This window comes from Aplysia californica, unplaced genomic scaffold (assembly GCF_000002075.1).
Source record: "Aplysia californica isolate F4 #8 unplaced genomic scaffold, AplCal3.0 scaffold00160, whole genome shotgun sequence".
NCBI classification, from domain to species: domain Eukaryota; kingdom Metazoa; phylum Mollusca; class Gastropoda; order Aplysiida; family Aplysiidae; genus Aplysia; species Aplysia californica.
The window spans coordinates 729,654-748,389 of NW_004797430.1; the positions used below are offsets into that span (position 1 = coordinate 729,654).

Here is an 18,736-nt window from a genome sequence, read left to right on the forward strand (position 1 = left end):
TAGCATAGGACACTGTTAAGTCCTTCGTGACTTAGGTATGACAGACAATTAATTTTAATTAGTTTTACCCTAAAAATACAAAATGAATCCTGATCTGGGCCCGAGGAGAGGCAAGAAGAACATCAACTGCCAAAACCATGTTTGGTTTCAGCAATCATGGATTTTAAAAAGCATGCAAGACAAAACTTATTTATAAAACCTTTATAGTTAGGCTCACGGCAGAGGAAAAAGTGAAAATAAAAGAGAGCGTGTACCAAGAGCCAGAGCTGGAAGGACTGTGAGAGCGTGGGATGTAGTGATGCTGAAAACCTGGCAATCAGTGAATCACTGCATCATGGACTAAGTATTTATTTTTTTCAAAATGCTAAATCACAGTACCAGTATTTAATCAGCGACAAGCCATCATGATGCATAGGCATCCAACATAGAGCTTTCCGAGGGTTGAAAATGGCATTTCCTCATTGCCACTATTCAATTTGTCATCACTGACAAATCCGACAAATCCGGGAACACCAACCTTGATTGAAGATACAATCAACAAGCCTGTGCTCTAATGTTCCCTCATTTACGCACTCGATTGTCGAATTTCAAAACCACTTCCACTAATCATTTTTATTTTAGCATCAGTTTCTTGCACTGCGGCCTTTTCCTGCTGCCGTAGACTTTATTGCATCAAACGCCTCCCCTCAATTCCGACGCCCTGCAACACTCCTACTTTGAATGAACTTTAATTATGCTTTCCCCAACAACCACCGGCCCGTCCCTTGCTCATGCCGTACTCACGAACTCTCAAAGGTTCATTGACCGGTCACGATGACGGGCCCGACAATCGAGAAATCGGAGGACGCGTGTTTTCTTTTTCTCCCTTTTTTGTCCTTATAGTGACATCAGTGAGAATATCGATTTAATTTTTATGGCTACACTGTGTTTTTTATGCACAAACTGCAGGTTACAAATTTTTATTAACAGTAAATCTAACGTCAACGAACTATCATCGGACAATTCTGAGCGGTAACGAAAGCGAAAGTAGATTTTGATTTTCCCGATGGAGTCTCGGTATTACACCTATAGTTCCGCCTGCCGCCATAGCCGCTCATTCGCGTGAAACGTACTCTCGGACTGGGGAAAGCCGAACGTAATATCACAAACGCGATCGGTAAAATATGAACTCGGTAGGCTTTTCAGATTTGGTTTTGAGGACTTTGTGCATTTTTGCGGGTCTAGGCGATTTTTTTCTTCTTCAGATTCCCGGGTAATAAATTCCCGCAGTCCCCCTGCGTAGAATCCTCATTTGGTACTGCCCAATTCTCTAGACCAAGACAGATTTTAGAATGTTTTGCTTTGATACCCATTTTCCTTCTACATTCACAATTCTGTTTTCTAGGTAAATGAATTAAGTGCACAGATTTTCCAGCCGCAGCAAAAAACTGAAGATAGAAAGAAAGAATGAATGAGAAGAAGGAGGAAGATTATCTATCCTGAGTAGACAGATTTCAGCCGATATGCACGTGAAAAACTATTGCCGACCGAACGGCACAGATAGACAATGGTCGAGACTACGAAATGCGCAATCTGGCAGTTTCTAATACAACTTATTGCCGGGAGTTGCTGTAAATATCTGACAAGTTACGGAGGAAAGTGCTGATCTCTCTCTCTCTCTCTCAACGCATGGAGTTGATATGATGATGCGGCAAGTACGGAACTTTCGGAATGTACGGATTTCCGTAAAAACAAAGAAGAATGGAAGCACTGCAGAATGTTTTCTTCTTCTTTTTATTCTCTTGGCACCCATCGTAAATCCGGTAGTTTTGACACCTCATCGGTATGTCGGTTGAATAGGCCCAAAATCGGTATCTACTGGAAAAATCGGTAGATTTAGGCAGCCCTGGACACGTAAAACTCAAAACTTTTTACGTCAAATTTCTCAAAACTAGGTACTGAGCAGACATAACTTTGTAATTCTAGGGTAGCGGCTAGACAAGAAATTGCTGCACAATCTTACGCTTGATCTTGCGAGAGTTTGAACTTGGAGGTTGCCAGCTAACAATGGCATCATAAGGGTTGTCGGTGGATGGAACGACAGTCACATCCTCCGGAGGGGAACCTCGCACTGTTGGGGGAGGATAGAGAATAACCAACATTCGGAGATCAAAGTAAAACAGATGAAAAGATGGGTGAAACAAAACCCCCCTGTATAGCTCTTTAACACAAAGCAACTTTTCAGCAACTTCCTAGAAATCATGAGTATCAAAAAATATTTAAGCATAGAATTGCATGCCTGTACAATATATATATATATATACTTGCGCAATAATACAAACATGTATTGAAATAATTCACGGACATAAAGTTTTTAAAATTAGTTTTCCTTTTCAGAAAAACATTTTTTCAAACCATCATTCATCAGCATCAGTTTCTTCACTTTATCAGTTTTATTGATGCTCTCACCTCTGGGCGTCTTGTATGCTATTGGTTCTGAGAGAGGACCAAACCCTTCTTTGTTCTCCGCCCCCACTCGGAAGAAGTAGTTCGTGCGGGGTCTAAGCTGGCTCACGGGGTAGGAGAACACGCTTCCTGACACGCTGATGGACTCTGCCTCCTCCAGAGAGCGCCGTATGTCCGTGGTGTAGAACAGGTGGTAGCCTGCAACCCAGGCATCAAGGGAAACAAAAGGTGTTTTGATATATATGCAAGGCGTGCTGACAAAATGAGTTATTTCTTGGATTTTAGCCTGATGGAAATAGATACGTCAAATTTATAGGTTGAGTTTTTTTCAACTTATTCGTATGAAATGATAAAAGACATGTTAAGCTTGAAGAGAATGGCATTGGCTGAGGATCTATAAATATAACCTTTGTGTTGATTTTTGGGCCAACATCTCGATTCATGGATAGCGAGAAGTAAATCATTTAGTCAGCATGCTTCATATATGACATTTTTGTAGAATGGGACGTAGGAAGGGAGGGAGAGTGGGTGAAGGAAAGAAAATGATGAGGGAAGGAATGAGGGATAGAGAAAGATAGAAAGAGGGAGGGAGGGAGGGATGGAAAAAGACAGAAAAAAGAGGAGAGAAAAAGAGAGTGAGAGAGACAAAGAGATAAAGACAGAAAGAGGGAGAGGGAAGGCAAGAGTGGGAGGGAAGGATGAACGAAAAGAGAAACAGATATCGTGAGAGTGAGGGGGGTGAGGTGGTGGAGTGAAGAGTAAAAAAGAGAGACAGAGGAGAGGGGAGAGGGAAGATGGAACCAGAGAGAGTGAGAAAGAGGGGGTGAAGAGAAAGGGACGGAGGGAGAGAAAGGGAACAGGGGTAAAGAAAGAAGAAGAGGGAGAGGGAGGGAGAGGGAGGGAGATAGAGAGAGAGACAATGACGGAGAGAGATGTCATGTGTTGATACTAAGCTGTATATGTACATAAATTTAACGTCACTGAAGTTGGTAAAAGCACACAAAATTAATTTCTTCTGACAGAGGACCAACATGAATAAAGTCCATTTAATTTTTCAGCTTTATCTTATTATAAATTATCTTTCATTACTAAATTGCTACCTCTTATTGATCAGCACTACATTGTACAAAGAGCTGCCTGTCAAAACTCTTTCTGTAGACACACACGCAACAGGAAAACACATGAGTTTGTACCCGTTATTTCTCCGTTGGGAAATGGTGGAGGCTGCCAGCTGAGGAGAGCCGTGGTGGGGTCCCCATGATCCATCAGTGCGGTGAGGTTACTGGGTGCGGAGTCCGGGGCTGAGAAGTGGTCAAAACAGAACTATACAACAACACTCTTCCCCCCTAGGGCAGTGCTACTGACGGAAGAGTCTTTAGGCCATTCCCAAAAGGGGGGGGGGGGAGTATTAACATGTTCTTATGCACAGTTGAATTGTAAATGGACTGATTTATCAATGCCACGCTCATACAGTGCTAGAACAAAATAGGGGGAACTGCTGCTTTCTTTTCTCATCTTTACTATTGTCATTTTTCCTCTACTTCTTTTGTACGTTTGTCACTCTCTTATGAACTGCTATTTCCAAGGCGTCTAGATACTCGAAGCAGACTTTGAGCTGTAGAGGCTAGAGAGGTGAGCAGAGTAAGCCTAATTCCCCATTCAGACTTCTCTGTTGACATCCACCCCTTGGCGCTCATATGACCGACCATATGCAGTTGTGAGCACCATAAAATCTTACTAAAAAGGGGATAGAACTCCTTAAAAAGGTCGAGTAGGCACTGACAGATAGGGTCAGAGCAGACTGTCTTCTTAATTGTTCTGCTGTTGTAAGAGTTTTATGGCACTTGCAACACAATTAGGTCCTGCCTCCTGTACAATCTAAATAGTGTCAATGTGGGAGTTTGACGTTATGAATCAATCAAGTACCTGTTTCTGTGGTGGTGTTGGTGACGGCCACACTCCACGAGGACATCTGTCCCCCATGCATGGCGCTGACCGAGAACTCATACTTTGTCGCCGGCCGCAGCGAACCGATGAACAGGTTGGTAAATGTTGAGTTGGTGTACGTGTAACTGGCTGATTTATCCGCCACAGCTCTGTAGCGCACGGAGTACCTCGCTCCTGAGAGAGCTCTGTCATAGTCCTGCGTGGAAGGACAAAGAGAAAAAGTCACTTACTGTTCTACACACATGGAAAAAAATAGTGAAAGACAACCAACTACACGTACTTTATACACTTGAAGTTCGGACATGGTCCCATGATCAGGTTATGGAATTCAAAATATTTTGGAATCCTTCCCTATTGAGCTTAACCCCTTCATGACACAGGGTCAGTTCGTACTTCATTGAGCACAGTTTTGGATCCATAGGGACACAGAGTAGCACTAGATTTAATGATCATTACCTATAATTAGACACGGTTCGCAAATGTTACTATGTCTAAAAGGAAAAGATTTCTTTGTACATAAGAATTATTCCTGAATATGAATCTACAAAATGTATGTACGAGGGCTGTCCTACGGAAAACCGGAATTTGGCTGTAATTTAAAAACTATTCAATATTTTCCCATTCTGTAAAAGCACACTTGTAAAACAATCATTTGGAAATTTCCTCATTGAGCACCATGCACATCGCACAAACCAAACGAACACAGCAGTTCTCCAAAGTTGGCTACCCCCTTGGAAAATTGGTCACGGGTAGAAGGGAGGTCTGTCATTCGGTTTCTGACCGCAAAAGGTCTCAAACCTATAGAAGTACACACTGAAATCAAGTCAGTTTACGGGGAGAAAGTTATGGCAAAGTCAAAGGTATATGAGTGGTGTAGTAAGTTCAAAGCCGGGCATACGGATGTCAATGACAAAGTTCACCCAGGACCTTGTTTTTCTGCCAAGACTGAGGACAACAAGAGTCGCGTTAACGAACTCATTCAAACAGAGAGGCGCCTAAAATTTTGCGAAATTTCCGAGTCGCTAAACATTTCAAAGTCGAATGTCCATAGGATAGTTTTGATGAGCTGCACTATCGAAAGGTGTCTGCTCGATGGGTCCCAAAAGAGCTGACAGCTGACCACGAAACGCAACGTGTTGAAGTGTCTCAGACTTTGTTGAATCGTTGTCCCCAAGCTGTCACGGGAGTCATGAACGCATCTGGAGACCTCCAAGAATACGATGAAGCATTCCTGAGAAGCATCATTATAGGTGATGAGACTTGGATACATGACATGACCCCTGAGACAAAGAGGGATTCAATGGTTTGTTAGCAAACGTCTCCACCTCCCCCGAAAAAGTTTAAAGTTCAGCCATCGGTGAAGAAACTCATGGCCACGGTTTTCTGGGATGCTAAAGGTGTTCTGCTTTTTGGCATTCTGGAACCAGGACAAAGTGTTGATGCTAACAGAAACTGCCAGACTCTTGATAAGTTGAGAGAGGTTGTGCACCGGAAAAGACCAGGCCGGTTGTCCAGCGGGGTCATTTTGCAGCATGACAACGCAACGGCACACACCGCAAACGTTACGAAAGACTGGATCCAAAGGTTCAGCAGGGAAGTTCTACCACACACCCCTCACAGTCCTGACTTGCACCCATCAGATTATCACCTTTTTGGACCAATGAAACGCCATATTTCTGGACAGCGATTCACCGACGACGAAGACCTCAAGGAAGCCGTGAAAGATTGGTTGAAATCCCTTGACGAAAAATTCTTCAGGGAGGGTATTTTCTCTCTGATCCAGCGGTGGGAAAAATGCGTCCAGCGGAATGGTGATTACATTGAGAAATAAAGCACATGTTGAGGTATGACGTGTTTCATTTTTATTATAATAGGACAAAGATTGTTGCTTTTATGGATCTTTTCCGGTTTTCCGTGGGACAGCCCTCGTAATAGAAGCAGTATGCAACTTATGACAAATGGTATTCGTCATCATGGTCCTCACGCTTCGCAAGGTATGACGAATAACATACGCCAGCATCTTGGCTCGCTCAACTTGTTAGCAAATATGACGAACGGCGTACATTATATAGGTCACGAAGGGGTTAACACTTTCAGTCAATTCCCTTGTGCCATAGTATCACTGTCTTTCTTTACACAATAAGACCATTATCTAATAAATGTAAAATCATAGCACAAAAAGAGATAAGGTCGTTAGTTTTTAGTAAGTTTTACTGCACTTACAACACAATAAGGTCATATAAATGCCCAAAATGAGAGGTGTTACAAGAGAGTAACAAATACAAAAAGGAGCAGGAGGAGAAATAAAGACGGAATATGATTGATAGGAAAGATGCAGCAAATCACAAACATAGGGCCAGGTCCAGGACCAGCAGTCAACCTTGTCCTTTGCTTTTACTTTCTTCGCTTCCACCTAGAGTAGCGGCAGGTTTGTGCGATAGGGGGGTCAGCATGACAACCCTGTAGTATGAACCAATTTAAACATGCTAGAGCGTTTCCGCGTTTATCAACATCCGGCAGCACCCTTTCCTGTAGCACGAGATAATTGGCAGGTCACTGTGGTTGCTCATTGCACGTACACAGAGGCAAATTATTTCAAGGCTAGCTGATTACGTATTCTGACAGTGCATCGGCCTGCAGTTGTAAGGCTGTCAATACATTTTATGAAGATGTGTATACTTGCACTACACACAAAGCAGTGTGTTGTGCGTGTAGCATCAGTACTAAGCAAAGCACGGAGCCGCTCATCCTCTCTGAGGGGATGGATGGGGGTTGGCGCGCAGTGCCGCCATGGTGTCTGGTAAGGCGGGGTTTCGCGTCTCAGACCTCTGCAGCGAGAACGGGGCAATATTATATTGCATTAAGGCCCACACCAGCCACTTGACACAGCCTCTGGACCAGGTGTTTTTCAGGGCCATTATTAAGCCAGCGTGGCTAGAGGGGGTAAGGAAGTCTGTAACGGACACCACGGATATCCGTCACACTGAGGACGTTTGTCGGCGTCCTGAATTTAAAGCCTGGACAACAGTAGCTCGGCGATTCATCAAGTCAGGGCTGTTTCCCTACAACCCTGACGTTGTTCTCACAAGTGACAAGCTGAACCCAGCTGCACCTTCACAGGGTCCCCTGTCCCTACCCTCAACTTGTCATCCACCTCGTCTGCCTCTGCCCCATCCGCCTCTTCTGCTTCTGAACCATCCACGACGTCAGAAACTCGCCGTCACAGACTCAAGGAAATATTCTCCATGAACTTTAATCTTGGGGAGGAGAAGGTGAACCTGTACCTCAAGAGGTATGATAATGGATACGACCTCAAGATCGACCCCGACTACAACATATGGTCCAGCCTGATGGACAATATTGACCAACTGGCTTCTCCGCTCCCCCAGCCATCAACAAGAGCCCGGGAACCTCCTCCGGGGAGATGACTATCGACAAGGTGCTCACATTTCCGTCCTGTTCAAAGAACAAGACCGTTAGAAGACCCCAGCCAACAGTGCCCCCTTCCATCAGTGGAAAAATGACTGTAGAGAGATGATACTCACGAAGAAGAGGAAGGCGGAAGAAGAACAACTGCAGAAGGAAGAGAGAAAGAAGCAAATGGAGCAGAGAAAGATGAAACGGCTAGCACAAGCTGAAGACAAGAAGGAAAGCCAAAAAGAGAAGAAAAAACAAAGGGAGCTGGCAAAGAAGGAGAAAAAGGAGGAGAAGAAAAGGAGAATTCAGGAGAAGAAGATGAATTCTTTGGTTGTGGCCTCACAGAAAAAGAAAGAGGACGAAGATTCCTCTGACTCAGGAGAAGAGCCGGTGTACGACGACAGGTCCGACGATTGTGGGGACATTACGGTGGACTGTGCTGGGTGTGGAGCCACCACCGCAGGATAAGTAGTGGGCACCCAGTGCATGCTTTGTGACAAGTGGTGGCACGCCAACTGTGTCAAACAGATGGACCTGAAGGACAAGACTCAGGAAGACCTGGATGCCATGGACATTGAGCTCTTTTGCTGTGCTGACTAATCTCTTCTTCCCAATTTGTTTCATAGAAATAGTATAAACAATATATTTGTCTATCCATGTGCAATTAGATCCACTTGTCTCTACTTTTCTGTTCTTATATAATTTAATTCATGGTTTTCAGAGTTATCTAGACTCACTAATAGATTACTGTTTCCATTGTAAGTGTTGGCTTCAGTTATTTTTTGTTTTCTTTCTTTTTAGGCTATACATAAAAACTGAGTGTCTTTTGTAACTCTTAACTCTTGTGCCATGTGTAAGAATATTTCCTGCTTTGTGGTTAGAAAATCATACGTTAGCCTATAAGATTCATAATAAGAAGTTATTAGGGCATGTTGCAAGACCCGCCCTATCCTAGCGCGCAGCCCCTCCATAAAACGCACCACCCTCAAGCAGGAACGCGCATTCCCGCTCATTGTCGCACACACCCGCCCTAACTTTGCCTCACAAATACCACTACTGAGGGAGTCTGGCAAACAAAGCAGCGTAGCGCGCTGGGCCAACGATAGAAGACGAAATTTGCTCCTCATCAGTTATTGTGAGGTTACCTCCCTTTTCACCAGGGACTTGCAAGGTCACTTTTTATGCTAAGGATAGCGCAGACTACCTCCTCTACTCTAGCTCAAAAGAATGTCAGTACTATAAAATTTCTGAGTCCACAGGAAACTTAACAATTGGACAGCAATCACTAGTGAAGGACCTGAACAGGGAAGGGTTAAAGTTGTTAAAGTATTTCAGAATATCATACAAAGTAGAAAGTTTTAAATGAGATTTTTACAACTAGAAGTCTTTTTTTTTTTAGTAGAGGTTTTATGGCGCTGGCAACTGCATAAGGTCATATAAGCGCCAGAAGATTCGAGGTGTCACAAGAGAGTAACATACATAAAGAAGAAGGCACATCATAGTGTTGATTGACAGAGAAGAGAAAAGCAAGGCGTACAGGCAGCATTTTCTTACCTCAAGAATAGTCCAACAACATAAAAAGTTACATTTAGAAAAAAAACCCCCAGCAAGATGACAGTTGACAGACCTTGTCCCTGAGTTTGTGACGCTCTCGGTCGTGCCAGCTGAGGACGACAGACGTCGCTGACACCACAGTGGCTCTCAGCTTTTCAACTGTCGATGCAGGGTGGTGGGACTTGTCTCCTGATCAGGAACAAGACAGCAGCTTGTTAGAGAGTATTGCATTCCTTTGCCTTAAACATTTACGGGACCGGCCCCACATTTGACTTTCACTTTTTCACTATTTAAAGTGGGCCCTCTTTATTTAAATCGCAGGTGAAATTTTAAAACGACAAAAGAAGCTGTATGAAGTACCAAGTAAAAGATTTCGTTTTTAAGCTTAAAATTATTTGTATTTTAAATCGAAGGACATTTCTGCCTTCAGTATGCTAAATTACATAAGCGTAAATATGAAATATCAATCTCATGTCTGTAACAATCATCATTTTATGAACGTTTACACTTTAAAAAATTTGTTTTTGTGCGTTCTCTTTACAAATGTGCTAAATGAGTGATTCGGTCATTTTCATGACGATCATCATCATCAATGCCTTTCTCACCCTGCACCAGGGTATAGGCCACGGACAAACACCTTCCACCTATCTCTATCCTGGGCTAGCCTCTTGATGTTACTCCATGTCTTCCCACTTTTCTGTACATCGATACATCGATTTTTGTGATTCTTTTTCATGATGGCATACTTTAAACATTCTTTGCTCTATGCATGCAAAAAAAAAAATTAAATTTGTATCCTACATTGTTATCAACAACATCAACAAGTTTTGATTTTACAGGATAATAACTTTCTAAGCGTCAGGCCTCTAAATTGGCATTTTGTGGTGTAGAAAGCAAATATTGTTCACCGAAAAGCCATTTTCAAAACATTTTATGGGTCTACAGAATCTGAATTTTAAGCCTGAGGATTTTTTAGTCTCTGTATGTCTTAATATTGTCCTCGACTTCAAGAGGACATAATAAAAGAGTATGTGCATTGTCATTACCCTATTGTGTGACTTTTCAAAGTCCTGCTTTTTCCTCGTTTTGCATCCTGAGTGAAATGTTCTACTTTCTGAATGAATTTAAACCATGATAATTTTTTAAATTTATTGTCCAGTTTTAATTATTTAAACGGTTAAGATGAAGTAGCGAGCGCCGTAAAACTCTCTACTAAACCCCCCCCCCCCCCAAAAAAAAACGGTTAACTTCATAGTTTCTATGGCTTACAGATCAGATGGAGAAAAATCTACTTTTATGCAATTTTAATTTTTTTTTCTTTGTGGCACCTACTTTAAGGCATGTTTTTCACTTTACAGGCATAGATTCCTCAGTTAAACAATGAGAACTTGAAAAATCAATACTGATGTCCACCTTTTGAAAAAAGTAAATAAAATAGACCCATAATATATCTCTACAAAATTCAGGTCCTTGAAGTATTGCATTGATGCAGAAATGCTACAAAGAAGTATTGTCACGCACGGAGTCTTCACCCAAACAATTCTCAAATTGTTACCTTGACAATCTACCTCACCATTATTCTGACAATCCTTAAGCTTTTTGTTCATTGTTCATTGTTTCAGGAAGCAACATCCCTGCACTCCTGACATGTCCATTGATGCTCCGTTGCTCTCTCCAAAATGTCGTCGAGGGTCTTTCCACTGATTGTGCCAGTGCATATCTGGTTGAACGTTCTTCCGTTCTTTCCAGCAAGGATACCAGATTTTCCGCTTCATTTTTGTATTCCCAAAAGCAAAATCCTCTCCACGGCAGTACTGGCCTCTGCCTCCCTATCTTCCTCCTCAATCAGCTGGCAAGAGAGACATTTCGGATCTCGACCCTATCTGGATGAACTGTGTTGTCAACTGAGGTGGCCTCACCAGCCAGTCTGTCGGCTTTTTCATTTCCCCTAACACCTGCATGGCCAGGGCAGAAAATCCATGTGAGCAATCGTATAGGCGTTTCTTCGAAAGCTTGAATCCGTTCTAATCTCAGGAAACCTTTTTCAATCCTTCTGAGGGTACACATGGAATCAGTGATCAGAACAGCATGGGTCGTGTGGAGGCGATCTTGAGTCATCCAATAAAGTGCTTTCATGATGGCTTCAATTTCCATTCGCATATTTGATGTAGCCCTGCTGCAGGCTCCAGTTGCACTGTGTATGATTTTATTGTTGGCGAATGCAACAAATCCCCATCCACTTCGCGGGCTATCTCTTTTCACTAAACCATCTGTATCCCAACAGCCAAGAAAAGCTTTACCTCTCACCTCAGCTTTCTCAGGGTGCTGGGAGAAATCTAAATGCCCCCCCCCCCCCCAATGTTTTGATTCAACCTGACACTTAAACAGCTAAGAAAAGCATTACCTTTGGGCGTGGTATAGGAGACAACCTTTGAGCGAGGACCAAATCCCAAGTCCGTCATGGCCTGGATAAAGAAATAGTAGGTCGTCTCTGGGGTCAGGTTGTAGAACAGCTGTTGCCTCACGTCCTGATTGACCGCTGCTTTCTGGATCCAGTTCTTGTGCGGCTTGCTCGGGTCACTAGAGTACATCACAATGTACTCTGCGGAAGGTGCCAGGGTCACAGGTCAACTGATTTACTTTCATTCGAACACAAGTGATGCTTAATAAAGAGAACACTTCTACAGGTAGCATCTATCATGAAATAAACATCGCTATCCCATGAAAAATGAACGACTTCATTTTACTGAGGGAGCTTTAAGCTAGAGGGCCCGACTTCAGAAGGCTGCTGATTTGGTTTGTTTGTTTGTTTGAGTAAAGAGAAGCACATCGACACACTAATGGTCATTTAGTGCTCGGAAAAGACAAGACAGACAGAGAAACAACAGAGGGAAAGTAAAGAAGTAGGACCTACCAGCCTCCCGTGCTGCTGGATTAGGAAAATACAGAGGGAGCAATGAAACCTTGAAGTTCCTACTAATGACTTAATTATGAAATATCCAAATCTTAACACAAAAGTCATCCTTGATTCTGAGCACAATAAAAAAAATTGATTTATAGAACAAGACAGAACTCAAGTCCAATATTGTCTTGAAACAACACATGCAAGAGTGAACTAGGGAGACAGTGCAATGCGCCCAATTTTTATCAATTTTTACATTTAAAAAAAAGTGATTTAAGGCGCTCGCAACTGCACGAGGTCATATGAGCATGCCGGACACATTTTTTCAGTTGGTAGGATATTTTGAATTTTGAGGCCAAAGCCTGTTTTTATCGAATTTGAACCCCCAACGGATCTTTTACGTTAACACGCCACCTCCGAGATTTTTTGCCCTTATCCCAGAAGGCCAGGTGTGGTGTTAGATCTTTCCTACCAGAAGATCAGGGGTGTGGCTGAAAGATATAGCAGTAAGAAGGAGCCAAGGAGTAGCAGCAGAAAGGCTGCAGAAAGAGTCAGGAGCCCAGATGAGGGGGCAAAGGCGGTGAGGGAGTAGGGGCAGAAAGTGGAGATGAAAGCAGGTGAAAGAAAATTGATAGAGAGCAGGAAAGGAGGGGAAACAAGAAAATTTAGGAGAAGAAAATTTTCTGTCCCTTTCCAGATTCGAACCCGAGACCTATTCAAAGAGAAGCGAACACTGTAACCTCTAGACCACAAGATACCCTTCTCCCTCTGAGACCTGACATTGACAACACACTGTATGGGACATTACAGCAACTGCAGCAAACCTGCACTTAACACTACAAGGCATTGGACAGAAGGGCGAGAGTGGATCGATAACAAAAACAACAACAACAACATCTAGACCACAAGAGCCCCCCTAGTGTGCCCATTGTAAGACAATCTGTTATAAGGGTGGGCACACAAACCAACCAAAGACAGTCACCTCTTCTCACCAATCTAAACAACCCAATCTCCTGAATCCTCTCGTAACTTCAGGTGCAACTAAAAAAAAGACATATTATCATGAGATGGCTAATTCTCTACAAATAAAGTCCAAAATGAAAACAATGCTCATTTTTTGTAGACATAGGATGATAGACATGTTTCGTTTCATTTGTCAAAAAGAAATTCTTTTAGAACAACCTTTGCTCCTACTTTTCCATTATCAATCACTAAAAATAATCCTAAACTCTCTCTCTTGTCGATGTCGCTCACAATAATAATAATAATAATAATAATAATAATAATAATAATAATAATAATAAATAGTATTTGTATAGCCCCTACCCCCGCTCAACAGCAAGCTCTATGTGCTTTACACTAGATTATTACCCCAGCAGACCCTACAGCACTCAGAAACGTTCATGGCTTCCCGGGAAGCATATGACCATATTGATGTGAGAGTCTGTGTGGTGGTGGTAGTGGTGGGGTATTGCAGTATCTCAAGTATTGAAATATAGAGTACACTACCTTGTGGAGTCTTTGATATATATACAGTGCGTAACAAGTACAGTACAATACAGTCAAGGTCACCTTTGATCTTTGAGTCTGAGTGTGGCTGCCAGGACAAGACAACCACACCCGGCGACTGTCGTTGACCTCTCACCTCAGCCTTCAGAGGGTGCTGGGAGAAATCTAAAAGTAAAAAGAAAATGTTTTGGATCAAACTCAAACTGACATTTTAACAGACTCATGAAAAGTCACCACATTTTTTTGTGAAACAGAAATGTCTGATGAACACTACAAATCTTTCTTTTTTTTTTAATCCAAAATTTAAATTTAAAGACATCGTTGACTTTTGTATTCAAAAGACACACAGAGACGTACTCCATCATAGAAACTGTTAGTTATGAGGCTGACTGAAAGTGAAAGACAACCTAGTAACAGATAACTATACATGTTTTGCAAAACGTTTGAACCATTTCTTTTTGATCATAGAGCATACTGATACTGTGGAGCTTGGATATGCACCAAATAAATGCAATTATTATTATTATATTATTATTGAAGCAGAAAATCCCGGGTTCGGACACAAATTTTTTTCGCTCCCTCCTGCCCACCCAGCAGAAATAGGTACCTGACTTCGAGTTGGGGAAGTAAAGACAGCGTGGAAAGGAACTGGCCACCCTACTACAATATGCCGAAGGCCCAGAAAGTTGTCCCACTAACAAGGCAATCCCCAATGTCCGGATTGGATGCGGAAACAACTTTACTTTTTTTATTATTATTTTTATTATTATCATTATTCCTATTATTATTACTACAATCAAATACTGGTAACTCAAATTTGTCGAGGATTGGAAATAGTGTTCGAAATTTTCGTACTTCGTCATGCCCCAAATACAATGATGTAGAAAGACATTGATGACGAAGCAAAACTTGGTGAATGTTCAGAAGAGTATCACAACTAAAATGGAATTATGGCAAAATAGATATTGAATGGGCTGCCAGACTAACAACCCTTTGGTGACTAATGCAATTTCCAGACTGGGCCTGACAGTGTATTATAGGGAATGGCGTTTTACACATATTATTTCCTTGCTTCGTCGCGTCGAAATATATACCCAGCTGAAGACAGTGAAAGATCTTGTGGGTGAAAAGTCTTGTTTGAGAGCCTGCAAAACGGCAGCTTGCTCTGATTGCTTCCCAGGAAGCTGAGAATAATTTGGAGTGTTATTTATAGGGTCTGTAAGGATAATAAAAAACTGTAAAGCACATCAAGCTCATTTTCCTGCAGGGTTATACGTTATGAGAATGCATTTGTGAGGCACTACGGTGAAATCAGGCACTCGTCAAAATGATGAAATTGAAGAAACCAACTTTTTCCCCTCCCATTTGACAATGTTTATCAATCTTTTTTCGCGTGCTCAATTACTTTGATGTCCATTTAAAATACACATTTCTGAGAGAATTCTACTGGAAAATATTTATCACAGGCATACAAAATGTAAATTTGCAGTTTTCAATTCAAGGACACTCAAGCGTTAGAAGTAACAAAACTTTGGCTGCTATTTTCTCGCCAATTTTACCTGACCCAAAATGACCCTCACCTCCTTTAATCAAAGATACCTCGACTTCTATTAGAGACAGATGAATATTTTTTTTTTAACAGAAAGCAAGACAAATGAACAAGCTTGAAGATGATACTAATAACTCCACATGACCAAAAAATTGACGAGCACCTGATTCCACCACCCTGTCTCACATTTGATCTTTACCACTATAATTAAATAAAGAATCTCACCAGCAGCAAAAGTTGTGTTCTCCACAGGGACACTCCAGTCTGACATTTCCTTCCCACGATGCACTCTGACGGAGAACTCGTAGCGGGTCAGGGGTTGAAGGTCAACCAAATACAAGGACGTAAATGGTTGAGACACCAGCTTGAACTGGGATGGTTCCGGGTCTAGACTTCGGTAGCGGACTGTGTATCGAGGAGAAGGTGAAGAAGTATCCTGGAAATACAACCGTTCAGGTCAAGACAAGGAACTACATTTGAGATCAAGATCACTTTTAAACTATATTTTAGCTTGGGCGCTGGCTTAAAGAAGTGCCATTCAAAGTTAACATGTACTAATTGGAAAATTAGTAAATGAGTAATATTTTTTTCAACATCGACAGACAAAAATGAACAAGCTATAACTAGACTGAAATTTTAACAAGAGGCTCACCTCAAACACTTTAGCCAAGTGGGGATCTTGCCAGCTCAGCACAGCTGAGGTGGAGGACAGGACAATGACCTGCAGCTTCTTGGGGGCCTCTATGGTGGACACATCCTCTTCTTCATCTGACCAGGGAGACCAAGAAAATCAAATTTTCACATTTTCTTCGTACAACTCTTTAATCACACAAGTCGTTTCTTTTTAGAAAGAGTTTTATGGCACTTGCAGCTCAACAGGGTCATATAAGTGCCAAAGATTAGAGGAGTTACTAGATAGAAACAAACAGATATAAAGAGGAAACTGATAAAGAAAATAAACGTTTGACAGGGAACAACGAGCAAACCCCAACAGAGCACCCCCCTCCCCCCAACCACCCACACAAGCCTACTGAAATAAAGGTGGTAGACAGACAAACTTGTCCAAGACGACCACCCAAAGAAAAGTGGTCATCTAAGACAGGGGGTGGGGGGCTCTCGTGGCCTTGAAATGAAGGCGTTCGCCTCTCATTCAGAGGGTTCAAGTTCAGGCAGCGACGGAAAAATTTTCTTCTCTGAAATTGTCTCTCTCTAGCAATGTTCTGTCATCTGCTTTCGTCTCCACTTTCTGCCCGCCCTCCCCTCACCTCCTTGGCCCCCTCCTTTGAGCTCTTGACTCTTTCTACAGCCTCTCTACTGCAAATCCTTGGCTCCTTTTTTCTGCCGTCTTTCAGCCTTTCCCCTGATCTTCTGGTAGGAAAAATCTACACCTAGCCTTCTCAGACAAGGGCGAAAAAAATCAGAGGTCCCGTGAGCAAGTTGCGCACGTTCAAGATCCCTTGGTGGTCTAAAATCGAAAAGAGTAGGCTTCAGCCACCACCCGTGCAAAATTCAAATTTTCCTACCAACTGAATACGGTTAATGTGTCCCACGCGCTCATATGACCTTATGCAGATGCGAGTGCCGTAAAACACTTACCCCCCCAAAAAAAGGGACAGGAGGTCCTCTTGGACAGTGTTGTTATAATATAGAAAAAAAAGCAAGGATGGGGAGTGGGAAATCATCGTCTGTACTTGTGCTTGTCTTGGACAGGTGGTCGTTGGACCAAGTCTGACTGTACTTAGTTATACAAGAGTAGCAGCTACAGAAAGATCATTTCAGACAAAATTCATTTAACTGACCCTTTGTAGGAAGAAATTGCCAGTGTGATTTCAACAGCTTCTTGAACATAAAATATGCATAAACATATGAAGGGCTGAGATACAAAACCCAGTAAGCAACATTTAAAAAAAAAAAAAAAAAATGTTTGCTTATAAATGCAGATTTGTTACCGGTTATCAGATGCATAAAGTGTTTTCGGCCAAAACCCAACACCTACTTCATAAAAGCCCCCCAAAAATCTTTTTACGCATGTTCGTGCGAATAGCAGCATTTATAAAAGCTAATTTTCTCATAAGTGCTAAAATGGATGTAGCGGGGTTTGCACATGAGCCCCTCATATCTCTCTCTCGCTCCCTCCCTCTTTACTATTATAATGTATACTGACAAACTATGGAAAAACACAGCACACACAAGAAATGAAGTATGAGAGTACGGGGGTTCAGCAGCTCAACAGGTATTCATTTGCCCATCAATCTGCAGGTCCAGAGTTCAAACCCTGACAGCTTTGGGTATTTTTTCATGTTTTCTACACCACCTGATCAACAGGTAGGATCAAGTACGCAATCTTCTCCGATTAGGACACAAAATTGCGGTAGACCCATGGGGAAGTTTGGCTCTTGACGGTTCTAAAACAGACAAAAGTAGGCCCTTCGGATTGTCATCTCATCATAATTCAAAATTAATTCAAACCCAAGGTTGAAGCCCTTCTATTGAGTACCTTCCAAAAAGTCAAATGTGCACCTGTCAGGCAAGCATTGATTCTGCCTCCCATATATATAAAACAGAATGTACATAAAAATCAACAGCACAGTGAGCTGAAGTTATTACAGTCACATACTCGCTGAGCTCTAGCAGGGGTACCAGAAAAAAGAAGACTAAGTGCAGATTCATTAACCAATTTTTCCTTCAGATATAGTGATATGAAATCCAATTCCCACTCCTATGTGACACAAGGTTATTAGTGCAACACTGACATTCCAGATGCATCAGACAAAGTCAATCTCATTTTCAAAACCGTAAAGAATCTCAATAAACTAAAAATATTTAACCCCCGATCAACCACGAGGCCGGTTATTTTGACTCAGCCTATCAGGGCTAACCCAGGCTAGGAGGGATACAACATCCTGGAAAACACACAGGAGTAAAATAACTTCCTCACTCAAGAAATGAACTCCATCTCCTGCATGCAACAGCAAAGAGCCAAACTATTACATTACAGATGCCCATCCCATTTCCTCAATCAGTAACAAAAACTTTGATGAAACCAACAACAAACCATGAAGAATCTGGAAGGCTACTGTATTGGATTCCGGACCAAATCCCACAGAGGTATGAGCCTGGATTTTGAAGAAGTATTCCTTGCCCGGTTCCAAGTTCTCTATCACTGCTGTTTTCAGATCTTTGCCAATCTTAGATTCGACCTCCCAATGGACGTGTTCGATGTTCATCTCCGACGTGTATAAGATCACAAAACCTACACAAGGAAACAAAAATGAGTGACACAATGACTTCCTCTAAAAATACTAGACAAACTCCTATGAGGCAGTGCAAGCCATTGTTTTTTTTACGTTTACAAATAATACACAGAAACCTACAATCTAATGTGTTTACTTCCAACCTGCTATGAGACCTTA

The 18,736-nt window shown here is 42.1% G+C and overlaps 1 protein-coding gene across 1 annotated transcript in view; it reads right to left on the reverse strand.

Annotated features, from left to right (window-relative positions):
• The window catches only part of LOC101857565 (neogenin), a gene marked incomplete at its 5' end in the record, with an annotated part of 43,232 nt that overhangs the window by 3,873 nt on the left and 20,623 nt on the right, over positions 1-18,736 (reverse strand). The window contains 10 exon segments of the mRNA XM_005097661.3: positions 2,003-2,110; positions 2,449-2,643; positions 3,639-3,746; positions 4,372-4,588; positions 9,437-9,552; positions 11,768-11,965; positions 13,838-13,939; positions 15,549-15,759; positions 15,976-16,091; positions 18,379-18,576. Coding sequence (XP_005097718.2) covers positions 2,003-2,110; positions 2,449-2,643; positions 3,639-3,746; positions 4,372-4,588; positions 9,437-9,552; positions 11,768-11,965; positions 13,838-13,939; positions 15,549-15,759; positions 15,976-16,091; positions 18,379-18,576 — 1,569 coding nt within the window.